At 43.5% G+C, this 20,926-nt stretch overlaps 1 protein-coding gene across 2 annotated transcripts; it reads left to right on the forward strand.

Moving 5' to 3' along the window:
* Positions 1 to 8,833: 8,833 nt before the first annotated feature.
* Lmx1a (LIM homeobox transcription factor 1 alpha) lies at positions 8,834 to 14,886 on the forward strand. 2 transcript variants are annotated; one of them, XM_076898817.1, is made up of 5 exons: positions 8,834 to 9,015; positions 10,113 to 10,532; positions 12,791 to 13,096; positions 14,027 to 14,125; positions 14,623 to 14,886. In XM_076898817.1, exons 1-5 carry the CDS (start codon positions 8,892 to 8,894, stop codon positions 14,880 to 14,882), a joined length of 1,209 nt encoding a protein of 402 aa, XP_076754932.1. In that variant the 5' UTR covers positions 8,834 to 8,891; the 3' UTR covers positions 14,883 to 14,886. The 2 variants fall into 2 exon arrangements, with proteins under 2 accessions (XP_076754932.1, XP_076754933.1); XM_076898818.1 differs by lacking the exon at positions 14,027 to 14,125.
* The last annotated feature ends 6,040 nt before the right edge of the window (positions 14,887 to 20,926 follow it).

A 20,926-nucleotide genomic window follows, 5' to 3' on the forward strand; every position in this document is an offset into this window, starting at 1 on the left:
CGGTGTCTCTGTATGACTATTTAAAAAAAATCTCTCTTCAACGTTGAGTATAAAACTAAGTGCACACAAAAACGATATTTCTGTGGAACATCGTGACGTATTGACAGTGCAAAATTGTAAAATCGTCGGCCGGATGCGAACGGGAGCACCGGGGCCGGAAATCAATTTTTCATCGAAACGTTTCGTTTGGCGGACCGGTTGCGCGTGAAGCAAGAAACGTTACATCGACGAGACACGGGAAACAATTGGAATAACAGCAGAAACGTGGCTCCTGGCCTGTTTGCATCGCGGCCATCGTCACCCGGATATGAATCGGCCGTGTGCTCATGTGATTTTGGCAAAGAACAATATTTATTCGCCGCTGTTCCCCGTGTTTGATCGCCTCGTGCCTTTGAAAATGCCGATCCTCGGCTATCCTACGCTTCGCTTGCGCATAATACCAGTTCGTGCCGTCGTTCGCAGATCGACAACTCTTTTCAACGATGTGCCATCATGAATTCGTGCAAATTTCAAACACAGCTTAATATTTATACGCTCAGCTCTTGCAGGGTACTGTCCTGCGAAAACCTATAAGTGCAGTTAAACTTGAGAAATTCTGAAAGTTCACGCATCGAGCTTAAAGTATAATCAGATATTCTCGGAAATTCAATTTGCAACCATGAAAGTTTACTGTCGCAGCGTCGTCGTATTATTACCCTTAATCATTGTCAAAGTGAATTTGCAGAAATTTGCAGAAAATTGAAAATACTTGGATAAAATTTCATAGTAAGCGTTAATGGTTACCAATAATAGCCTCTATCTACATAAAATGACACGCAACTGTCCTCATATGTCCAAGTGAAAGGGGTTGTTAATCCACTCTGTCTTTCACTGAGTAACGCGCAACTATTTCGTCCCGTATTTCCTGTTAACAAGTGTATATATTCAGATGGCTGCTGTGCGTATCATATTTTATTCAAAATCGTATCGCGGATGCCGATCTGAAATAGATGAAAGGGCCTCGAAGCAAAGAGATGCCTGACTTCTGCCGGACCGATCTCCTCGCAGTTTCCCATGGGTGTAGGTGAGCACGTGATGCACCCGCGCCACGTGACCTCTGTCAATACGATACATTCAGAGCCCACCCCATGACCCCCGTTGAATAGGAAGAACGATCGCCGTGAAATCGTCGTGGCCTGGCCTCGCGAGCGAAACGAGAGCAACTATTTGCAAAGTGACCAGCTTTCCGAAATTGCTCGAGCGTCGCGTTCAGAAAACAGGGGTCGGATCAGTTCTCAGACATGGGAACCGTTCTTCTGGCAAATAACCGGAGATCTTGCCAGATTCGGAAACGAGGAACGTGTGATCGCGCGAGCCACGTTGCTGGCATTCTATTGTTCCACTGCTTAAAACAGCAGATACTGGTCGATGTGGTTGGTTCTTGGATATTTTTATAGTCAGACGATTGCGTTAGAAGTATCTTATATATCTAAACAGGAACTTGGAAGACATCTATCTCTTCATCGTGACACACGTTCTTCTATCTATCGCATAGTACTAGTCTAGTGTTTAAAATCTTCGTCTACATCTCTTTATCACGACACACGTTCTTCTATCTATCGCACAGTACTTTTGTAGATTCGAAACCGTGTCGTTGGCTTCTAAGGGTGTACCAGAAAAGGCCAAAGTAGCCTTGTGCGCTGACCAGAGGACAAGAACGATTGGAAACGGTTCAACGAGTAATGTAAAATAGGAGATCACAGAAGAAAGACGTAGCATCGATTGTGGAACAGGAAATCAAAAGGATTTGAAGATACATAGCTCAGTTTATCTCACTCATAATTCATATAACAAATAACTCCAATCCCACCTACAGTTTGCCACTATTTCGCAAGACTCGCGATCCCAATGCAACATTTCTCTCGGTTCATCTGTTCAAATTAAAAAATACGAAGATCGCCTGCCACTCGAAAATTCTCATCCGCGTCCGTCGAACCTGACACGCTGGGACCACCCCAAAAGGCTACCCTCGAATCATTCGCACGATGCTTCACAGATGATCACGAACGATTAACTGGAAACAGCCCCAGCGCGATCTCGTCCACCTTATCCGTATCAGCGATCGGGGAATAAAACATGGTACGGGTCCACGGGTGTCCCGCGGACGGTGGGACAAGTTGTTCCTCCGCTCGCGGAGATCGTGTAAGCTCGCACGAGGACCGCACGCGCCGGCACGTGTCGTCTCGGGTCAAGCGCGCGGAAAATCGCCCTTTGAAGCTCTCCAACCGGGCCTGCCTTCCTGCGTTTTAATCGCGATCTCACCTTCCAACGTTTCTCACCGGAAGTCGCCGTGAATCCCAAACGCAACGCGGGATATCAAAAATCTCCTCTCCCGGGCGGCGATGCTCGCGAATCGGGACGCGGAAGAGGTGGAGGGAACGCAGGCAGGGGTTCGAGAGGGGTTGGAGCGAGGGTGGACGAGAGGGTGGTTGTTTGCAGAGTGGCTATATCGCAAACCCGTCTGCCGTCGACTCGATGTCCCTCGATTTTTGTTTACTTTTTTTTTTACCCTGTCTTTGTACGTGGCCGCGAGGACAGAGAGAGGTAATAGATCGTTGGGGAATTAGTTGTTTGGCGTATTAGATGAGAGGCGTGAACCGTTCAGTGTGGTATCGGTGGTTAATGCGAAGTTTAGAAGACGGTACGTGTGAATTATCCTGTTGACAATTCGTTTTTTAACTGGCGGTCTTCTGGTTCTGTTCTGCTGATTTTAATCGCAGGTTCAGTGGAGAGTATAAGTTCTATTAATGGTTAAAATGGTGAACGAATAGTTGCAGTTTTTTATAAGACGAAGACTGACGTAGAAAATGTTCATTTACAGCTGAGATATTACTTGCAACCTGGAGGAAGGGGAAGAAAGAAAAGATTTGATGAACAGTTGCATTTGAATGGCAAAGAGAGACGGAAATGTATTCATAAGGGAATATGAATATTTAAATAGTAGTTTTTTTTTCATTATTCAAGAGACGAAGGTGTCTTCCTTTCTCCTTTAGGCGTTGCATAAATTTGGTTGATTGTACCAAGCAAACTTCAATTACTTCTCATATTTCTATCGCTCAAACTGTTAATGCCTTTTACTCAAGCCTCTAATGTTCTTATTTCTACTGTTCAAATTAGCAAAATTCAAAGTTAAATCATCAAAGCCGTCAAACTACTCTCATCTCTATCGCTAAAAATATGATCACCCTACATAAAAGTCTCTACACTTCGGCCATACCGCAAGCACATCGACACTTCAAAATTCCCAAATTCGACTCGCTCGTATTCCAACCTTCGATACACAAACCACCTCGAAATATTCGAAATCTTATTCAACCCTTGAGCAATGTCCTCGCGCTTCCTCCAATAAAAAATGTCTTCGCGTCCCCTCAGCCACCTTTTCGACGCGCCTCGAGCTTCGAAAAGCATTCCGAGTGCGCGTCGAGTTTCCGCATGGGCGACGTTACCTAGCCGCGCGCGTTCCTCAAAAGAATCGCCCTGCCGGAGAACACTCGAAAGGGAAGAAGAGAGTATCGAGTGAGATTCAGTTGAATCGCCTCCAGCGTTTCCACGGCGTGTGTCCTTTTTATCGAGCGGCGAATCGGAAGGATGGCACCACGGGTAGCCCCTGGGACGCCTGCCATCGACGCAGGGTGATCTGTCCGACATAAAAATTGTGAAAAAGGCAAAACAGAACAGGGAACGCTGCTCGAAAAGTTCCCGAAAGCGTTCGTCAGAGCTCAAAGGGTCGAAGATTAATTGGACCTGGCTCGCGAGCACGGAAAATTACGAATCCACCGGAGTTTTGCATATCCTGGTTGTAATCAAAGTGGGATTTATCATTTTTACGCGACGCGATGCTTCGTGGTGGATTGTTCGAGGTGCTCTCTAGTATTCCTGTCTTTTAATTTCGACTGGGTTTTATTGAGATTCTATTCCGCGATTTTTCACTCCACCAACTATGAGATTGCAACATTTCTAGAGAATTAGCTTTCTAATTTATTTCTCGACTTCTCTTCTTTTTTAGTATCGCTGATCTATCCCTCGAAGGGTATTATTTTATAATCGTCAAACATCGTATAAAATTGTTTTCGAACACAATTATTACTATTTACAAGAACAGAAGAGATCTTCGATAACATCAGCGACAAGACACAAAAATTACTCAGACATCCATTTAAACCCTTCCCATGCTCAAGCTAATTCTTTCATCTTCACCTTTAAACAGATACATTGTCCACTGAGGCGATAAAAAGTCCAATAGAAATCAATCGTCGAGCAAGTCTCGAGGCTCAAAGGTGTCAATGGAATCACGAAACAATTGCCGAATAATTCACGTCGCCGGATGCGATCCGTTCCCGTTCGCCACCCTAAAAGAGCGGGATGAAAAAAAGGAGAAGCGGCGAAGGAAAGAGAAAGGGAGGATCGACGTCGATTCTTGGCCCTGGATCGTGGTTGTAGCGAGCACAGCTGCTCCCGTATTCGCGTGTGGGCGCCACGGCGCATTCCTGACAAAGTAGTCATCACGCATTCCTGGGACGCAATCGTGAGCCTCCACCCTCGTTAACGAAAGATGGATTCGTGCGCGCCAGCCTGAAGAGGACGCGTTATTACATTTTATCCGGCGGCCGACCAGCGTGGAATGCCGGGCTAAGACCGTGCAAGGGTGGAACAAGCCTGAGGACACGTGCCAGGTTGGAATAGGTCGTCTTCGACGATTAGACGGTGCCCCACTTGCCGCCAAATGGAATACTCTTGCGTATGGAATCTTCATTTCCGTTTTTCCAGTCGAAACTGTCGAGAGAGTTGGACTCGAAGGGTTGTTTCTCAAGGGCCAGCTAATTTAATTATCAACTTTCCACGATCGAACGCTGTCCTGCTTGTTTGCTACCCCCAACGCGTATCATCTTTGTATTTGGAATTTTCAATTAGCAAAAAGTGTTGGGGTAAAAGCTGTAAGGGTTGTTGCATAGCGATCGACAAGTGTAATTGCGAGTTTTCCATGGTCAGAAAAGATTCCATCCCTCTTCCTAGACAATTTTCATGATAATAAGATGAATTGAAGGAGGTAAAAGGTGCAGAGGGTGGGAGATTTTTAACGACCCCATATCGATGTTCCACTGATCGAGTTGTACAGCTCGCGCCGCCTAATTTATAATCAATGACGGTAATTTAAAATTCGTGCCACCCTTCCGTGAATCTCCATGCCGCAACTGGGCCCGGGAATCTTCGACGCGTATTATGATGCAGAGACACCCCTTTGTGCGTGGCCAAAGGGTGCACGGAGAGCCACGTGCGGAGAACTTGTAAAAAGTTCATCGGATGCGGTCCTCGACTGTCTCCTCCTTCGCCCCTCGCGCTCCTTTTCTGGTCTACTTTTTTAATTTTTCAATGTATATTCCAGCGGAATTTATCGTTCGGGTTATACCTTTGTATTATTAAAACGGAATGATAAGCGGCTGGGAAATATGCAGATAGAAATTTCCATTTTATTGAATTAATAAAGTCTACCTTCTTTCGTTCTTGGCTCATTAGCGTAGAATTGCTTCGAAAATTAACGTCATTCTATATAATAGTCGTGAATTTTGGGTGAGAACGATTTGCGGGTTTGACAGCAATCAAAATGAAACTTAATTAACGATTCTCTTTCTGATTTTGTCGATATTCTAATTCATGAAGCCACAGATTAATCTTCGGTGAAGTTAAAACCTCGAACCTTTTTTCACTTTTGCATCGAACATCGATGAGATCTCAATTTTCAATTTCATCGCCAGCAAACGTTTCTTTGTTTACAGTAATGGTCGGAAAAAAATCCGTGGCGCGTATCAGGATGCAAAAGCACCCCCAGGATGCGTGACCAAAGGGTGTTCAGGGGATGCCTTGCCACCCCCTGTCACGAAACTACGCTGGAACCGTATCGACATAATTACACGGATGGCGTTAGTGTCACATATCCCGCACAATGGCCCCATGGAACGGTGTGGAGAACGGGAGAACGGCAGAATTGGGGTGGATGCACCTGCAAGGAACCATATTTCATCCGGGCGCGGAGCAGCGACTTTTGTGCCTTTATGCGCCGTGAAATCGCGAGGGTCACTGGGTTTCCCTAATTTCTATTATGCCAGAGATAAGACCGTGCTAAATATCGACTGCCACGGTTGCGGGGGATGCTCGTGTTTCTGTATCGTTTCATCCCCCTTTCCTCCGCCAGGTGACACAGCTTTCATTTTTTTACTTCTCCTCGCTTTTGTGAAACTGTCTCTCATACATCGCGACGATTTCTTCCCTGTTTCACGCTGGTGACGCGTCTCTCGTTTGACGTCCTTTCTGTCTTTCACGTTTTCAGATTTTTCTGTACTGTTTCGTGCGTGTCACGCTCTTCTGTTTTATTTCTGTCACTTTACTTGTATTATATCTTTCATTGAGATTTGTATATTCTTCTGTTTCTATCTATGTATGCATTTCCAAGATTTGTTTTTTATTATTTCCTGCAGGTGGTTAAAACTGTGATATAACAAGAATATGGTTTCCTGTCTCGAGTGAAGTTTGCGTACGTCATAACCGGTTGCACGAAGCTAATCGAGCTCGAGAGAGTAGCTGGAAGACAGACGGACGCGGATCTCGAAGAATTGGCATATGGAGTGTTGAGTTGGAGTTTACCCGTTCATTGTCCGCATAGAAATCATATTTAGCAAATAAAAAGCCAAGGGTCTCCTTTGTCTCCGTTTGTGAATAACGGCTAATCCGTTATACGAAGCTCGTCGATGTCCGTAAAAAATCTGGCGCACGATTCACAAATTTCAGTCACACCTTATCACATCCGTCAATTCAACCAACATCTAACGACACGTCAATCTACAAATTAACGAAGAGCAGGAACGTAAGCAACGCATGGCATCAAATACATCTTTCATCCATCGAAAAAGAAGACGTCGCGACGACCCCCAATGAAGAAGAGAGGAACGCATCTCGTCTCGAACCGAAGAACCACCAGCAAAGGCTGTTCCCCAGGCAATATCGCTAGACGCGGCGGATGCCACGTCTATTTTGAAAGTACGACTCGGAGGCGCATCGAGTATTTGGCCGTTTGTCAGCCCGCGTAAATACGCGACAATGCCCGTCCTTTGTACGGGCCGTCTATCGGCGATGTTTGCCAAATAAAAGCCTATGTACGGGGCCCTCTTTGTCTCTGTTCGCATCGTGGCGCGCCCTGTGCGCCTCTACACCCCATCGTCACGAATGATACGCCTAGTTGGCTATGAAACTGCGCCACGGCCCCTTGCGTTGGCTCGCTGTTACGGCACAAAGGGGCGGCAAGTCGGAGAGACGGTAATGGTGATGCAAAGTATGGAACACGTGCGGACACATCGAGACACATCGACGGGGTGAACCGGGGGTAGAGACAGCCAGCATACGCTTATTTACGAGTGGGACGCTGGTTTGCGTTTGCGGGACGAATTTGTTGGACACATTCGCCTGTCTTGACCGGAAAGAGCAGCGACGCGGGAAGCTGGAGGAAAGCGAGTCCGGTGCTTCCTTGGGTTTCTCTTTTTCGCCTCTTTTGGTTGTTCATTCCTCTAAGAAGCTACCATTTGGATACACGATCGATTCAGCTTGGATCGTTTAAAATCTTCTGTTTATCCCCATCTCAAATGCTTTCGATGACTGTGGGATTATCGAGCTGTATCCTGAGAACTCTTAATTGTCGAATGTTCAACTTTGTCTATTTCGAGATAGTTGTCGAATCTCTAAATCCCATCCTGCAGATCAACAACCCCTTTACCAATTATTGTTACAGCTTCTCACTAGTGCAATTCTAAATTCATGAAGGGTTGACTCTTTAACATCTATCTGAATACTCCTTATCGCTATCGAACAATTGAATCGTTACCACAATAACTTTGTAACTCCAATTCAACGAGAATCATCGTCTTCGAAGAAATCCAGAACAGTTGAAAATTCAAGGTGGCGGCCCAAGTCCACCTTGGACAGCGTACGTCACTGTCGGCGAGATATTGATCTCCGGAAGAGTCGTGCAACCAGTTGAGCACCACAAACACCCTTCGCCCCCACCAGAGCGAGGCAGTTTAGAGGCGTACCCGTGACAGACCAATCGTCTACCTTCTCCAGTCCCCCTTAGCAAGCCTCGAACGTCCCGCCCTCGGCTCTCACCCTCTCTAGTCGATGGTGGTCCGCGCCAGGGACGGGGGAAAGGGGATGATTTTCACTGTCGATGCAGTGGCTGGCGTCAAAAAAGCCTGAGAGTCCGGGCCGCTGACACGTACGAGCGCTGTGTCACGGGTAGACGCGGCGCGCAGTCGAGACGGACAGGTCCCAGCGTAGAACGAGAGGCCACCACCACCGACGTGGCCCCCTCCTTCTCTCTACCACCTCGTCGCTCGAAGCACAAAGGAAAAGAAAAGTGGTCCAGGATGGTATCAGCCGGAAAATCGAGCCCGCGTCAGTGTTGGAAGTCCGTCAGGATGACCAGTAACGCTCACAGGATCTTTTCTTGAGACCTGTTACCACATCGAAGAACGGGGCAGGGTTGAAAGCGCGGACGGCAGGGGTAGTTCGCTCGCGAGGACGCTTCGCGCGGTTTTTCTGGACTCGACGGATCGTGACTCGACGGAGAGCAGACTTCGATCGTACTTGTTGGTTCTTCGAGTGACCGTTTAAGAGAGGGACAGCCCCTTATCGGTTGAATTCTGTGTTAGCTGGGATTCGCGGAGGATTTAGCCGTTGAACCGGGCGAGGAAGTGTTGTGGGCTCTTCGTCGAGGAGTAGATTGTAGTACAAGGAAAGTGATATTGCCAGTGCGGGGAATTGGTGGGGAAGTTGGAGGAATTAAGAAGCTGAGGGCACGGGGAACCATGTTGGAATTCTATCCTCCGCTACCTGGTAGCTTGAGCCGGCAGGGCGAGTCGGGACCGCCGACCATGGGATCCGCAGCACCGCCGATCCCATTTCGCCCTACGAACGACAATAACAATGCAGGTGAAACGAACGGAATGCATTCGTTTTTAAACTGTTCGCATCTACGTTGTCCTACACTGTTTCCGTGTAAATGCATCCTAATTAGAAAAGGAGAGTTTCATCGCTTTGGAAACTGAATATCAATTTATGATACAAACATTGGTTACGATCAGGATTCTCTTTTAATTTGGATTCTTTTTTTTTTGAATACATGATGATTTGAACTTGCAATATCATTTTGTATACACTTGAGTAATCGAAGTAGTAGAGTAAAAAAATATTGGGGAATTAACGATGGAAGATAAACAAATGCGCTGTAAAAGTAATCGTAATGCTTTCCAAAGGTAGAGTAGCTTTATCACTATCGACAATCGATAAGCGACGGAATAAATTTCATGGGACTCGCAATATCGCTGTGCTCTAGAACGCTATCACATTTCTCAGTCTGACAGCCATATCATTCCGAATAACTCCGCGCGCATTTATTTCCTTTGCGATGGAATGCTCCACCGGAAAAATTTCGCAATTCAATCTCGTCCCAAAGTACATCCGATCGGACACAAACACCTCTTCTATTCGAATTGCAAATTTAGGTATAAACATTTCAAACAGTATTTAAAAATATTAGGTAGCCAATGTAACTTTTATATCTCGCACACCTTGTCCTAATCAAACAGAAACGGCAATCTACAAAAGTTGGACCAACGTAAAGCGACTTTACAACTCCTCCTCCCTCAAAAGACTTCCTCTTGTATTGAAAACAAAAATGGAAGAAAGAATCACTCGAAATTGAAGAGGAGAGCAAGAGACACGGTTAAGATAATCGCTGTTGCTGGTTTCAGAGCCTCCTGGAGACGATCTAAATTTAAATATAAACATTTGAAACAGTATTTAAAAATATTAGGTAGCCAATGTAACTTTTCTATCTCGCACAGCTTGTCCTAATCAAAGAAAAACGGCAATCTACAAAAATTGGACCAACGCAAAGCGATTTTACAACTTCTCCTCCCTCAAAAGAGTCCCTCTTGTATCGAAAACAAAAATGGAAGGAACTATCATTCGAAATTGAAGAGGAGAGCAAGAGACACGGTGAAAATAATCGGTGTTGCTGGTTTCAGAGCCGTCGGTCTCGGTGAAGACCGAGTCAGGCCTCCTGGAGACGATCTGCGCCGGCTGTGGCCGCACCATAGCCGACAAGTACGTGATGCAGGTCGCTGGCCGGAACTACCACGAGGAATGCCTCTCCTGCGCGGCTTGTGCGGCGCCCCTCACCCATTCCTGCTTCATCCGCGAGCTCAAGTTCTACTGTCGGACCGACTACGAGCGGATCTTCGGCGTGAAGTGCGCTAGGTGCATGGAGAAGATCAGCTGCTCGGATTTCGTGTTGAGAGCGCCGGGGCTGGTGTTCCACGTCGAGTGTTTCGCGTGTTGCATGTGCGGCCAATCGTTGCCGCCAGGCGCGCAGTACTTCCTGCGCCAGGGGCAACCGATCTGCAGAAGGGATTACGAGCACGAGTTGTACCTGAACAGTCCTCAAGGTTGGTGCTCGCCACCTTCTTCCCTATTCCTCGATGTACCTTTTACGTCAATTTTCGAATATCTTCTCTTTCGTTTTGTTTACTAGCTATTATTGTTAAGTTTGTTAAGATTATGAGCACGAGGTGTACCTGGACAGTCCTCAAGGTTGGTGCTCGTCACCTTCTTCCTACTTCCTCGATGCCTTTTACGTCAATTTTCGAATTTCTTCTTTCAAGTTTCGTTTACAAGCTTTGAATTTGAGAATGTAACTTTTGCTGTTATTGTCATGTTAAGTTTGTTATAACTTGGAGATATTATATGCCTGTGGAACATTAATGTAATTGAGCTGGCATTGGAATTGGGTTTTTGCTTTGTTTCCTGAGATATATGATTTTCGACAAATACAATAGGTGTTACTTAAATGCTTATAATTGGTGAGGACTGAATAGAATGATCTTTTTATATTACACAAGAATTAATGACCAAACATGCTTTCAAGACAACACGTGACACCTTTTAATTTACTGCACGTTATCTTATTTACATTTGTTACACGTTTCCCCCTTTCTCGCATGTTACTGTCTACGCACCATCCTCTTTCTGTAACTAACCACGACAATATCTTTAGCTACCATTTCTCGATAAAAGAGAAAGAAAAAAAAAACCGAGGAATTTCCGAGTCCGTAGTTTCCCGCCGCAAATGACACGCGAATCTGCAGGCGTGAAAAACGATAGAATTCCCGTGAAATCGGAACGTTTGACAAGCAAACTGCTCGACTATCACGACTTCCGTTTATCGTCGATTTCGACGGGGGCCGATTTTGGCGGTCCGTTTAGGGCGACGTGTTGCGAGTGACGTTTTTCTTCTTTTCTCTTTTTTTCTTCTTTTCCAATCGAAACGAAAAATTGTCAAACCGACGATGGAAATGATGGTTTCACAAACTTTCGTTCGCACGATTTCTCGTTCGCTCGTGGCCACGCTCGTATCGATCGGATGTCGCTCGTCTTCGCACGGCCAGAGGCTGACCATTTGAGAAAGTAGAAAAAGAAAATAGACGAGAGGAGGATCGAGGGGAAATGAGAGAATCGGATCAGGCAGAGAAATTGAATGAAACTTTGACGAATGATTAAAATAATCGACGAAACGTGCGAGAACGTATTGTACATACCTTGTTGCATTGTTCGCAGGTTGTACTACTACAATCTAAAGACATCCAAAGTAAAAACCTGCAGGAATTTCGAATCGAGGCTGTCTCGCTTTTCAAGGTAAATACCAACTTAAACCAAGCGTAATTAGAAACGATTCTTCCATGAATTGAACGGGGCGGGCGGGGAGAGAGGGAGAAGGAAAGGGAAACGAGTCGATGATTCTGATAGATGATTCGAAAAGTTCGTTCGTAAATAGGCGGCATTTGTTTCATTCGCGGATGATAGACTTGATTGTTCGATGGAAACTTCTGGTGAAATCGATGGAAGAGCAGTTTGTTAGTCACGACTTCTTCAAATCATTCTTCTCTGAATGGTCCTTTCATTCGTGGAAAATTCTCAAGCTCCTCTAGTCTATATTTTATCGATCGTAGAGGATAATATATCACGCGCGATTTTCGTGACCAATTAGACAAGATTGAATAATTATTTTTCCCCTTCACACATTCGCATCTACATTTAATCCAAAAACTATAACCACACATCCTTATCTACAACTGTTATCCTTAATTTCCAATTAAATATTTATTTCAAATATACTTCTCTCTGTTCTTCTCTTTTCTTGTTCACGTTCGCACATCTTGTCACAATTCCTTCTTCTAAATTGCAAAATCACACACTCGCATCTGCGTTCAATCCAAAAGCTATAACGACACATCCTTCTCTACAACTATTATCCTTAATTCCCAATGAAATTTTTATTTCAAATATACATCGTTCTGTTCTTCTTTTTTCTTGTTCAAATTCGCACACCTTGTCACACATTCTTCTTTTAAATTGCAAAATCACGCATTCACATCAACATTTAATGCAAATCACACATTCCCATGAACATCTAATCCAAAAGCTACAACGACACATCCTTCTCTACAACTATTATCCTTAATTCCCAACTAAATTTTTATTTCAAATATTCTTCTTTTTTCCTGTCCAAATTCGCACACTCTGTCACGCATTCTTATCTAAAAAAATGGCAAAACAAAATTCGGTTTGCTCGCGTGGCACAAGTAAAGAGAAGCTTGAAGTTCGAAGTAGCCGTTCGCATTGAACGAAAGGTGAATTAATTTCGCAGACGATGATTTGCTGGACGAGAACCGACCCCGCGACGGTCGCCGGGGTCCCAAACGACCGAGGACGATCCTCACATCGGCGCAGAGACGTCAGTTCAAAGCGTCGTTCGAGGTGTCGCCGAAGCCCTGCCGGAAGGTTCGCGAGGCCCTCGCGAAGGACACAGGGCTGAGCGTGCGGGTGGTGCAGGTGTGGTTTCAAAATCAGCGGGCGAAGATGAAAAAGCTGCAGAGGAAAGCGAAAACGGAGCCTGGCTCGGACAAGGAGCCGAAAGAAGAACGTCGAGCGGAGAGTCCTCACAGCGATCACAGTAAGAGTCTCGACGATGCTTTTTCCAAAATATTGCTCTTTCAGCCAGTGTTATTCGCGTATCGATCATTTCTAGACCTTTTAGACCTTTCTGCTAATTTAGAATAACCACTCGATTATGTTAAATCTGATAGAAACGCAAGTAGAATGATTCTGGTTCCACTTTGGTTTTATTCCACTTGGCTGTATCTACTTACGCTAAGTTAAGTTCTCTATTGGTAGACAAGAAGCTACAGAATCATTGGTTAACAGCATTACTATAGTATAACGATCTTCTTGAATGGACCAAACTGCATTTGTTGCTTTCTCGATAATAATAAGGAATATTTGGAACTTCAGATGTTCTCCATTTTTGGGCAAAGTTACAATTTACCTCAGAGCATCGTTCTCTTTGTATTTTATACAAGAATGCGATATAACATAAGTACGTTACTATAGTATACTGATCTTCTTGAGTGGACCAAGTTTCATTTGTTGCTTTCTCAATAATAAAAAAAATATTTGAAACTTCAGATGTTCTCCATTTTTGAACAAAATTACAATTTACCTCAGAACATCGTTCTTCTTGTATTTTATACAAGAACGCGATATAACATAATTATGCAGTAAATCAGCTAATATGCATGCTTAATAAGAGTAACACTGGCTGAAATGACTTTCACGTCTTCCTTCCCCCGTTTCAAGAGAAATATTTGAAACAACGCGTGGAGAACTCGAAATAGCGGCTCTAGTTGGATAGTATCTCACGACGTCCCTTATCATTTGCTCTGAACTTAGACAAGTAGATTATCTGGCATCGAAACTTCCGTGCTACCCGAAATTTCTTCTGGTTCCTTAGAAGGGTTGTTGCGTGAATGCTCGCGAAGACTGGTTAATGGGGCCTCGATAAATGTCTGTTGGTACAATGCCAATCGTTTGATCTCGTTCGCAGGTCATTACTTGAACGCCATGAACATGCGCGACGGGGAATCTTCTAGCTTCCCCTCAGCCACCCAACCGCTCAACCCCAATAACCCGTACTCGCCCGACGGTAAGTCTCTTCTAGCCGTAGAAATTCACTAAACGATTTAGCGGGGGTGTAATTGCAGAGACACGAAACAATATCGAAATTTCACGATCTTTTAATCGAAAGTATCGTTCTCTTCCTCTGATCCTCGACTTACACGAAAACCATGAAACTCCCTCCAAACAGCTAACACTGCTACCTTTGAAACGTACCTTTAGGGTCGCTCGAAAAATTGCTGAAAACTTTCGAAAGAAGACATCAGGAACTCTTACAATTTTCTAAATAGTCTCGCACCTTTTTCAATTGAAACATGCTTGGATGATTCTCGAGAATTTCTTTAAGAAGACAAGAGATACGATAGAGAAGTACCCTAGAATGTATCAGAGACGATCCCTCGTTGAAATCACCAGAAAGAAATGACTCGAGGATATCTATAATTCTCTCTTAATTATAAACTCTACCTTGATCATTTGGAGGCGAACGATTTTCTCTAACGAACGCGATCCACGGCTTAATTTCAGACGCGTATCCAGGCCACTCGGGCGAGAGCTTTTGCAGCAGCGACCTGTCGTTGGACGGGACGGAGGCAGGCTTCGACATAGGCGAGAACGAGGGTGGCGGTGGCCAGGAGGGTGGCCACCAGGCTGGCGGCCACTCCCATCACGGGCCGTCGTCCCACGAGGCGCCCTCGTTGTCGCAGAGTTTGCACGCGGCGATTCACAACCCCATCGACAAACTGTTCATGATGCAGAGTAGTTACTTCAGTGGTGACCACGCGTAATCCGCGAGGAATGAGAAGAAGAGAGGCGAGAGGACGAGAATGTGGAGAAAGAGGACGGGTGGGTAGGAAGAGAGGCGGTGTTCCTTCTGTTTCTCTCGCAACGAGCGGTTCTCTCGAGTTACGACGGCGTAGCTGGCCCCTGCGCGCGGTCGATGTGCCATCATCGACGAACACTTCCTGTCTTCTGGCTCTCGCGGCTAGAACCACGCGGAGAACGCCGTACAGCGTCCTCTTCTCATCTCTTTTATTTTCTTTTATCTCTTTCAGTGCCAAAGAGCGCGCGTTGGCCTACGACTTTTGCAAGTTTCGACTTTTCTCTTCCTTGCTGAAGGAATTCATTTGTTTATCTATTTATTTTATATTACGCATGTTATTATTTATTAACAGAAATTTATTTTTATGGCGATGGAAGGTTTTGGTGTTTAGTAGAATTGTTTTAAATCGATTTCGTTTCTTTGCAATAGTTTTGCAATATTAAGACTAAGAAGTTTATCACAGATTCCGGTAGCGGAGATATTTATTTTTGTTATTAATTTCTATCTCTCATATTTTATTCTCGAAGGAAGAAACTTAGTATTAGATCTCCAAAGAATATTTCGAAGTTAACCAATACTGTTTCGTGTGTGTAAAATAACTTTATTGTTTCAATTACTTCTCTTCTTTTCGCATTTCGTTTGGCGATCGATACAAAATGCTGTACGGCAAATTCCCCATGACCAGTATTGCTGCACGATTATCGTTCTCAGTGCTCTACTCATTAATTAAGATGGTTTTCGTGGTACCAAAACAAGTGGCGAGGACACTGGAACGTGTGGAGTATCGCGGTTCGATTTAATATTAAACGATGATGTACCCCCTCGGTTTCCACGTATAAAAGCATATATTTAAACCGATCGACGTACCTTATTTCTGTCCCGACAGATTGTTGTTAAAGACGAACGTGTCGTTCGTGAATTACGAGTCGAGGCTCCTCTGTGTCGACGTCTTCTGCAATGTCCCCAAACAATCACGTTGACCCTCTCTGAATAAAGTCGAAGGAAAGGAAATGTGAATCTACCAAGCGAATTCGACGCGTCGAAGGCTTAAGTTCGTTTAAAAGTACGAGAACGTACGCTACAAAATACGAAAACGAGATGAAAATATATATTAGGGTAATGTAACAAATAATCAAGTCGAGAAATCTTCTGTAGATAATGATATTAGCGTTGTGTATAAAATTGTTTAAAAATAATTTCATATTTCACATTAAGCGTAATTTCGTACCTTCTGCGGACAATGAAATTAATTTAATTAAGAATCTAATTTTAATTATCCGGAAGACTCGTGTGACAAATTTCTACAGCCGATACTGCACCTCAAATGCGACAAAAAAGTTCGTATAAACCAATATCCGATTTGCAAAAATGCCAGAGAAAATTGGGATTTTTGTTTCTCTCAGAGGAGAAACAGTTTCACTGATATCATCGATCGCATCATCCAAATCGTAAGTCCCACAAGAAAATGACAAACAATATTGAAAAGAGCAATAAATTTGCTATTATAATAGTCCCTATTTTACCCAGAAATTCGAAAACAGCCGGAGTAATAAAAGTTTAAACCTATCTCAGCAGGCAAAATTTAAAATTACAAAAACTTTGATCTCCTATTTAATTAATTATTTCTGCAAGTGAAGGGCAGCAAATTTGACAAAAACTTCTTCATTCGTTTCTTTTTCCTTCTCTCTGTTGCTCTCTCTCAGCTTAATTACCGAATTTTAGAGTATTACTGATTAAATAAAGAAACTCCTTAATTTTCATTTAAAGGAAAGAGTCAGACAAATATCTCCCGCTTTAAAGGTAAGAGAGAGAAAGGTATACACGAAAGCTACAAGAAAGAGTGAGACAGATGCTACTGACTCTACTTTAGAACCCGTGGCGCCATCTCTGTGAAAAGTGCTCAAACTGGTCGCTCAGCATTATCAACAGCGAAGTGAACTACTCAAGAACTACTGGCGCCATCTCTGTGGAAAGTAGTGAAACTAATTATCGACTAGTTTCAGCGTTTGTCGAAGAGATGGCGCCAGTGTTTCAGTAGTTCACTTCGCTGTCGATAACGCTGAGCGACCAGTTTGAGCACTTTTCACAGAGATGGCGCCACGGGTTCTACAATAAGGTCTATTGTCTGTCTCACTCCTTCTTATAGCTTTCTTATATACCTTTCTCTCTCTTACCTCTAAAGCGGGAAATGTACAAGAAATTGCAATGAAACTGGTGAGATACAGAAGAAAACGCAATAAAATGATCAAACTACACGATAAATTATAATAAAACTACTGAAATACATACAAGATCTTACAATCTGTAAAAATTTGTCATACGAGTAATGAATCGCCTTGTATAAATTAAAATAACCATTGTAAATGTTTTTAAATGAACCTGATGGAAGTATTACTTAGAAACGAGTGTTATCAGGTAAATTATTCGTGTTTCGAAATTTGCAGAGAAAAGTTATCGAGTGAATGAATAAAGAACGATTCAGAAAGGGTCGACCCGCAAGATCGTAGCGTTGCAGTCTGAGTCGCAGGAAAAGTAATAGCGGAGCTACCAGGTTCGACAAGAAGCATTTATTAGGAACCGTACGAATTAGTGAAAATTACAGTACATTGTATAAAAAAGAAACCGCCCTAACAATCGTTCCTTTGCACCCTGTAATCATCTTTTATTTCATTCTTCGTATTCACACCCTAACAGTCTCTCTCTATCGACGAAATCCAGCTCCAATTGTCAGGTAACGAATTTATTTGTCCTTTGATTATCGAATCGACGGAGTCGTTAATTATGGTCGTTAAAATTAAGCAGAGCAATCGAAGAGCAGGAGAAATATAAAAAATAACGGTTTAACTATATTTTATATAACAAGCTATGCCACTGAATGTTCATGTTTAAATCTCGACGAATTCTTCGATTAATTATGAACTCGAAAATTACCAAAGGTTACTAATTTTTCATATTTTCTTTTTTATTCAGGTTGAGAAAGGATATTTTATGATACACGAGACTAGATGAAGAGTGCGATAATAGAAGAATCGTTATCGTTAAAGTGTAGATATACACGCGTAATGAAAAGTGGCAGGGAAAATGGTCGATATAAGTCAGACAAACGGGCTAAGAATAGAGAGTTTATTACATCAGAAATATAACGACCAAAAACGAAAAAAAAAAAATCTCGGATTTAAAACATACACGTAAAATGCAGATCTTTTTAAGAGGATCTTTAGAAACGTACAAAACTTGACGATCGTCTACTAAAATCGGCGCAGTCGGAAATTAAACGATGAACGCTCCGTGGACGCGAACCTACAGGATTACACCAATCGCTTCGTAATCGTAAACTCATAAGTACCACCTTCGATTTCCTTACCCTTGAAATTTTCTCAACCAGAACCACTAACGACAACGAACAATATCTCATCAACGATCCTTCTCGATAATTACCAATCTTCTTCCAACAGCAACCACAAAAATCGGCACGCCTTTCGATACTCGTCTAACACTCGTTCGCTACTCTCAAAATCCAATCGAAAATAACTACCACAAACAAATGGAATCCTTTTAAATGCGTACTGAACATTTTCAACAACAATCATAATTTCTATAATAATTTTAGGCTGAACTGTCCGCTAAAATCTGGCTGCTCGAGTGCTATCGTAACGTCGTTTAGAAAAGCTTCTCACGGTAACAACAACGATGGCCAATTAGTCGCTAATTAGAGATTTGCGGTGCGCAATATCCTCTGGATCGACTGTACGAGCTAACAGTTTCCTGGTCGACGATATTGCCCAGGAAAATCGAGGAGAAACCGGTAGAAAAACTGAGGAGAACGTTTTAGTTCGGCAAGCGTCCCGGAATGTGGCGAACGGAAGTTGTGCGATCGTCGTAGCCCCGTCGATAACGCGAACGCAGACGACTCGGAGGGATCCGTTTCCGCTTTGGGGCGAAATTCAGTCGTCTCGACGCGGAGATCGGGACCAATCCTAATAAAAAGGCGTATTTGCTTTGTACATGCTCTTGCGATTAATTCGCGCGACCTGTTCTTCGAAATGAAACCGTTTCAACCCTTCTTGCGAAATGGAACTGCTTCTGGAACTCTTCTGACGGAAATTATAGCTGGCGATTATTTCTCTTCGATAAAGAGACAGAGAAAAGTGTTCCATAGAAGAAGTATGCCTAATTTATAGACAAATAGGATCCCAAATTCAAAGATGAAATTCAAAGTTAAATTTCTTCTATCGAACGCGTTCTCCTTCGACTCTTCTGACGGATATTATAGCTGGCGATTATTTCTCTTCGATAAAGAGATAGAGAAAAGTGTTTCATAGAAGAAGTATGCCTAATTTATAGATAAATTTCTTCTATTGAACGCATTCTCCTCGTCGAAGGGAAATAATCGCAAAAAATGGAACTCCAAAGTGTATCGACATTAGTAGAGCTACTTGGCACCAACCAAGTGCCAAAGGGTTAAACAGCGCGTCACTTCCTTCCATTCGAAGAGACGCAGCGGAAAAACGTAGTTAAATAATTAAAGAATTTCGCGTAGAACCGATGGTCGCGTTGCATCAGTCGATAATGATCGTGACCTCGATCCTCCGCGTCGTGACCGCGCGCGATGACTCGAGCCAGTTCCAGGCAGTGACAGTAGAGAATAGTAGCGATCTGTGTCTCGTTTTCACGTGTCCCATGGTGAACTATGATCTCGTTCGCAGCTGCGAGCATCCGCGTCGTTACACAAGCTCCTCGAACGAATAGGAAATAAGACGTTTCTAGCGATGATTCGCGATTCTTATTGCTGTCCTCGATCGCGACGTGGCTTAGACCTTGTTCCTTGTTATTATTAATTCTCTTTTCCCTTCCGCTTTAGCTTCGTCTCGTTGCTTTCCTCCATCGTGGCGTACGAGTGATTCAGGCGCTGAGAGGGTTTACTTTAGATGCGACGATAGCTGGACGATAGTTACTCGTGCTCGTCTATTCCTGTGGCTAATTGATATTCGCTAGCAGTTCTTATTCGGAAGTATAGCTTCAGATAATCGAAGTTGGCTGTATCAATGGCTCGGATTCTATAGCAGCTGACTCTAAGTCTCATCTGCGGTTCGTAGTCACGACTAGTCGGCGAGCATACCTCTGAAGTAAATTGTAGCGCACAATCGTGATTGAACTCGTGACTAATTGATGTTTCTTCTATTTTAGAATCGCGAGTATGTGTACGTAGTACTTTCTTTGATGATGATAGTTCCTTTGTTTCGTCTAACATCGCTCGCGACTGTTCGATGCCTCTTCACAACGATCGTTACTCTTCTTCGACAATAATCGTTTCGTTGGGTCACGTAATAGAATTAATTACTGTGAAAAATCTCGTTTACTTTATAATTTATAATTATATATCTGACTCGTTTAACGTAATTAGCGACTGCAGTCTTTCTTTTTTTACCTCGTAGACACAGATATATTACAGTACTACTCACTTTAGCGCCATTCTGTTGGCTTCCGTGCGTTTAGTCGATAACCGTGCCCCATCTTTTTAGGCTTTTTTATAGTCACAAGTATTTTCCTCAACGATAATTGCTTGAATTTTTTTAAAGATAACCCGTTTTCTTTCGTTTTTCTCGACTCGATGTCCTTTTCTCTTTGGTTCTCAATTGCTCTCGACGAACGAATTCCTTGTCAACATCTGAACCACACCGGATGTCGTAGCGTCCGGACAGTGAACGTAAGTACTCGTATCACCTAGACGAAAGAAAGGCCCTCGAACGTACTATGAACATCTTAATAGTTGAAGAACAATTAACGTTCGTATATGCGTCTGTAAACGGTGCAACGACAATAATCAACAATTCGATAGAAATGCAACATTCGTTCCTGTATAAAATCATCGATCACAGGTTTCGTTTGCCGCGAGATAATTCGTCGACGGTTCTTTCTCGTTTTTCTTTTTCTGTTTTTTTCTTCTTTTTTTATATCGTTTTCTAGTTTTCTTTCGAAGAGTGCAGTGCGTAGATAAATCCAGTGTTG

Source organism: Xylocopa sonorina, chromosome 8, assembly GCF_050948175.1.
Source record: "Xylocopa sonorina isolate GNS202 chromosome 8, iyXylSono1_principal, whole genome shotgun sequence".
NCBI lineage: Eukaryota > Metazoa > Arthropoda > Insecta > Hymenoptera > Apidae > Xylocopa > Xylocopa sonorina.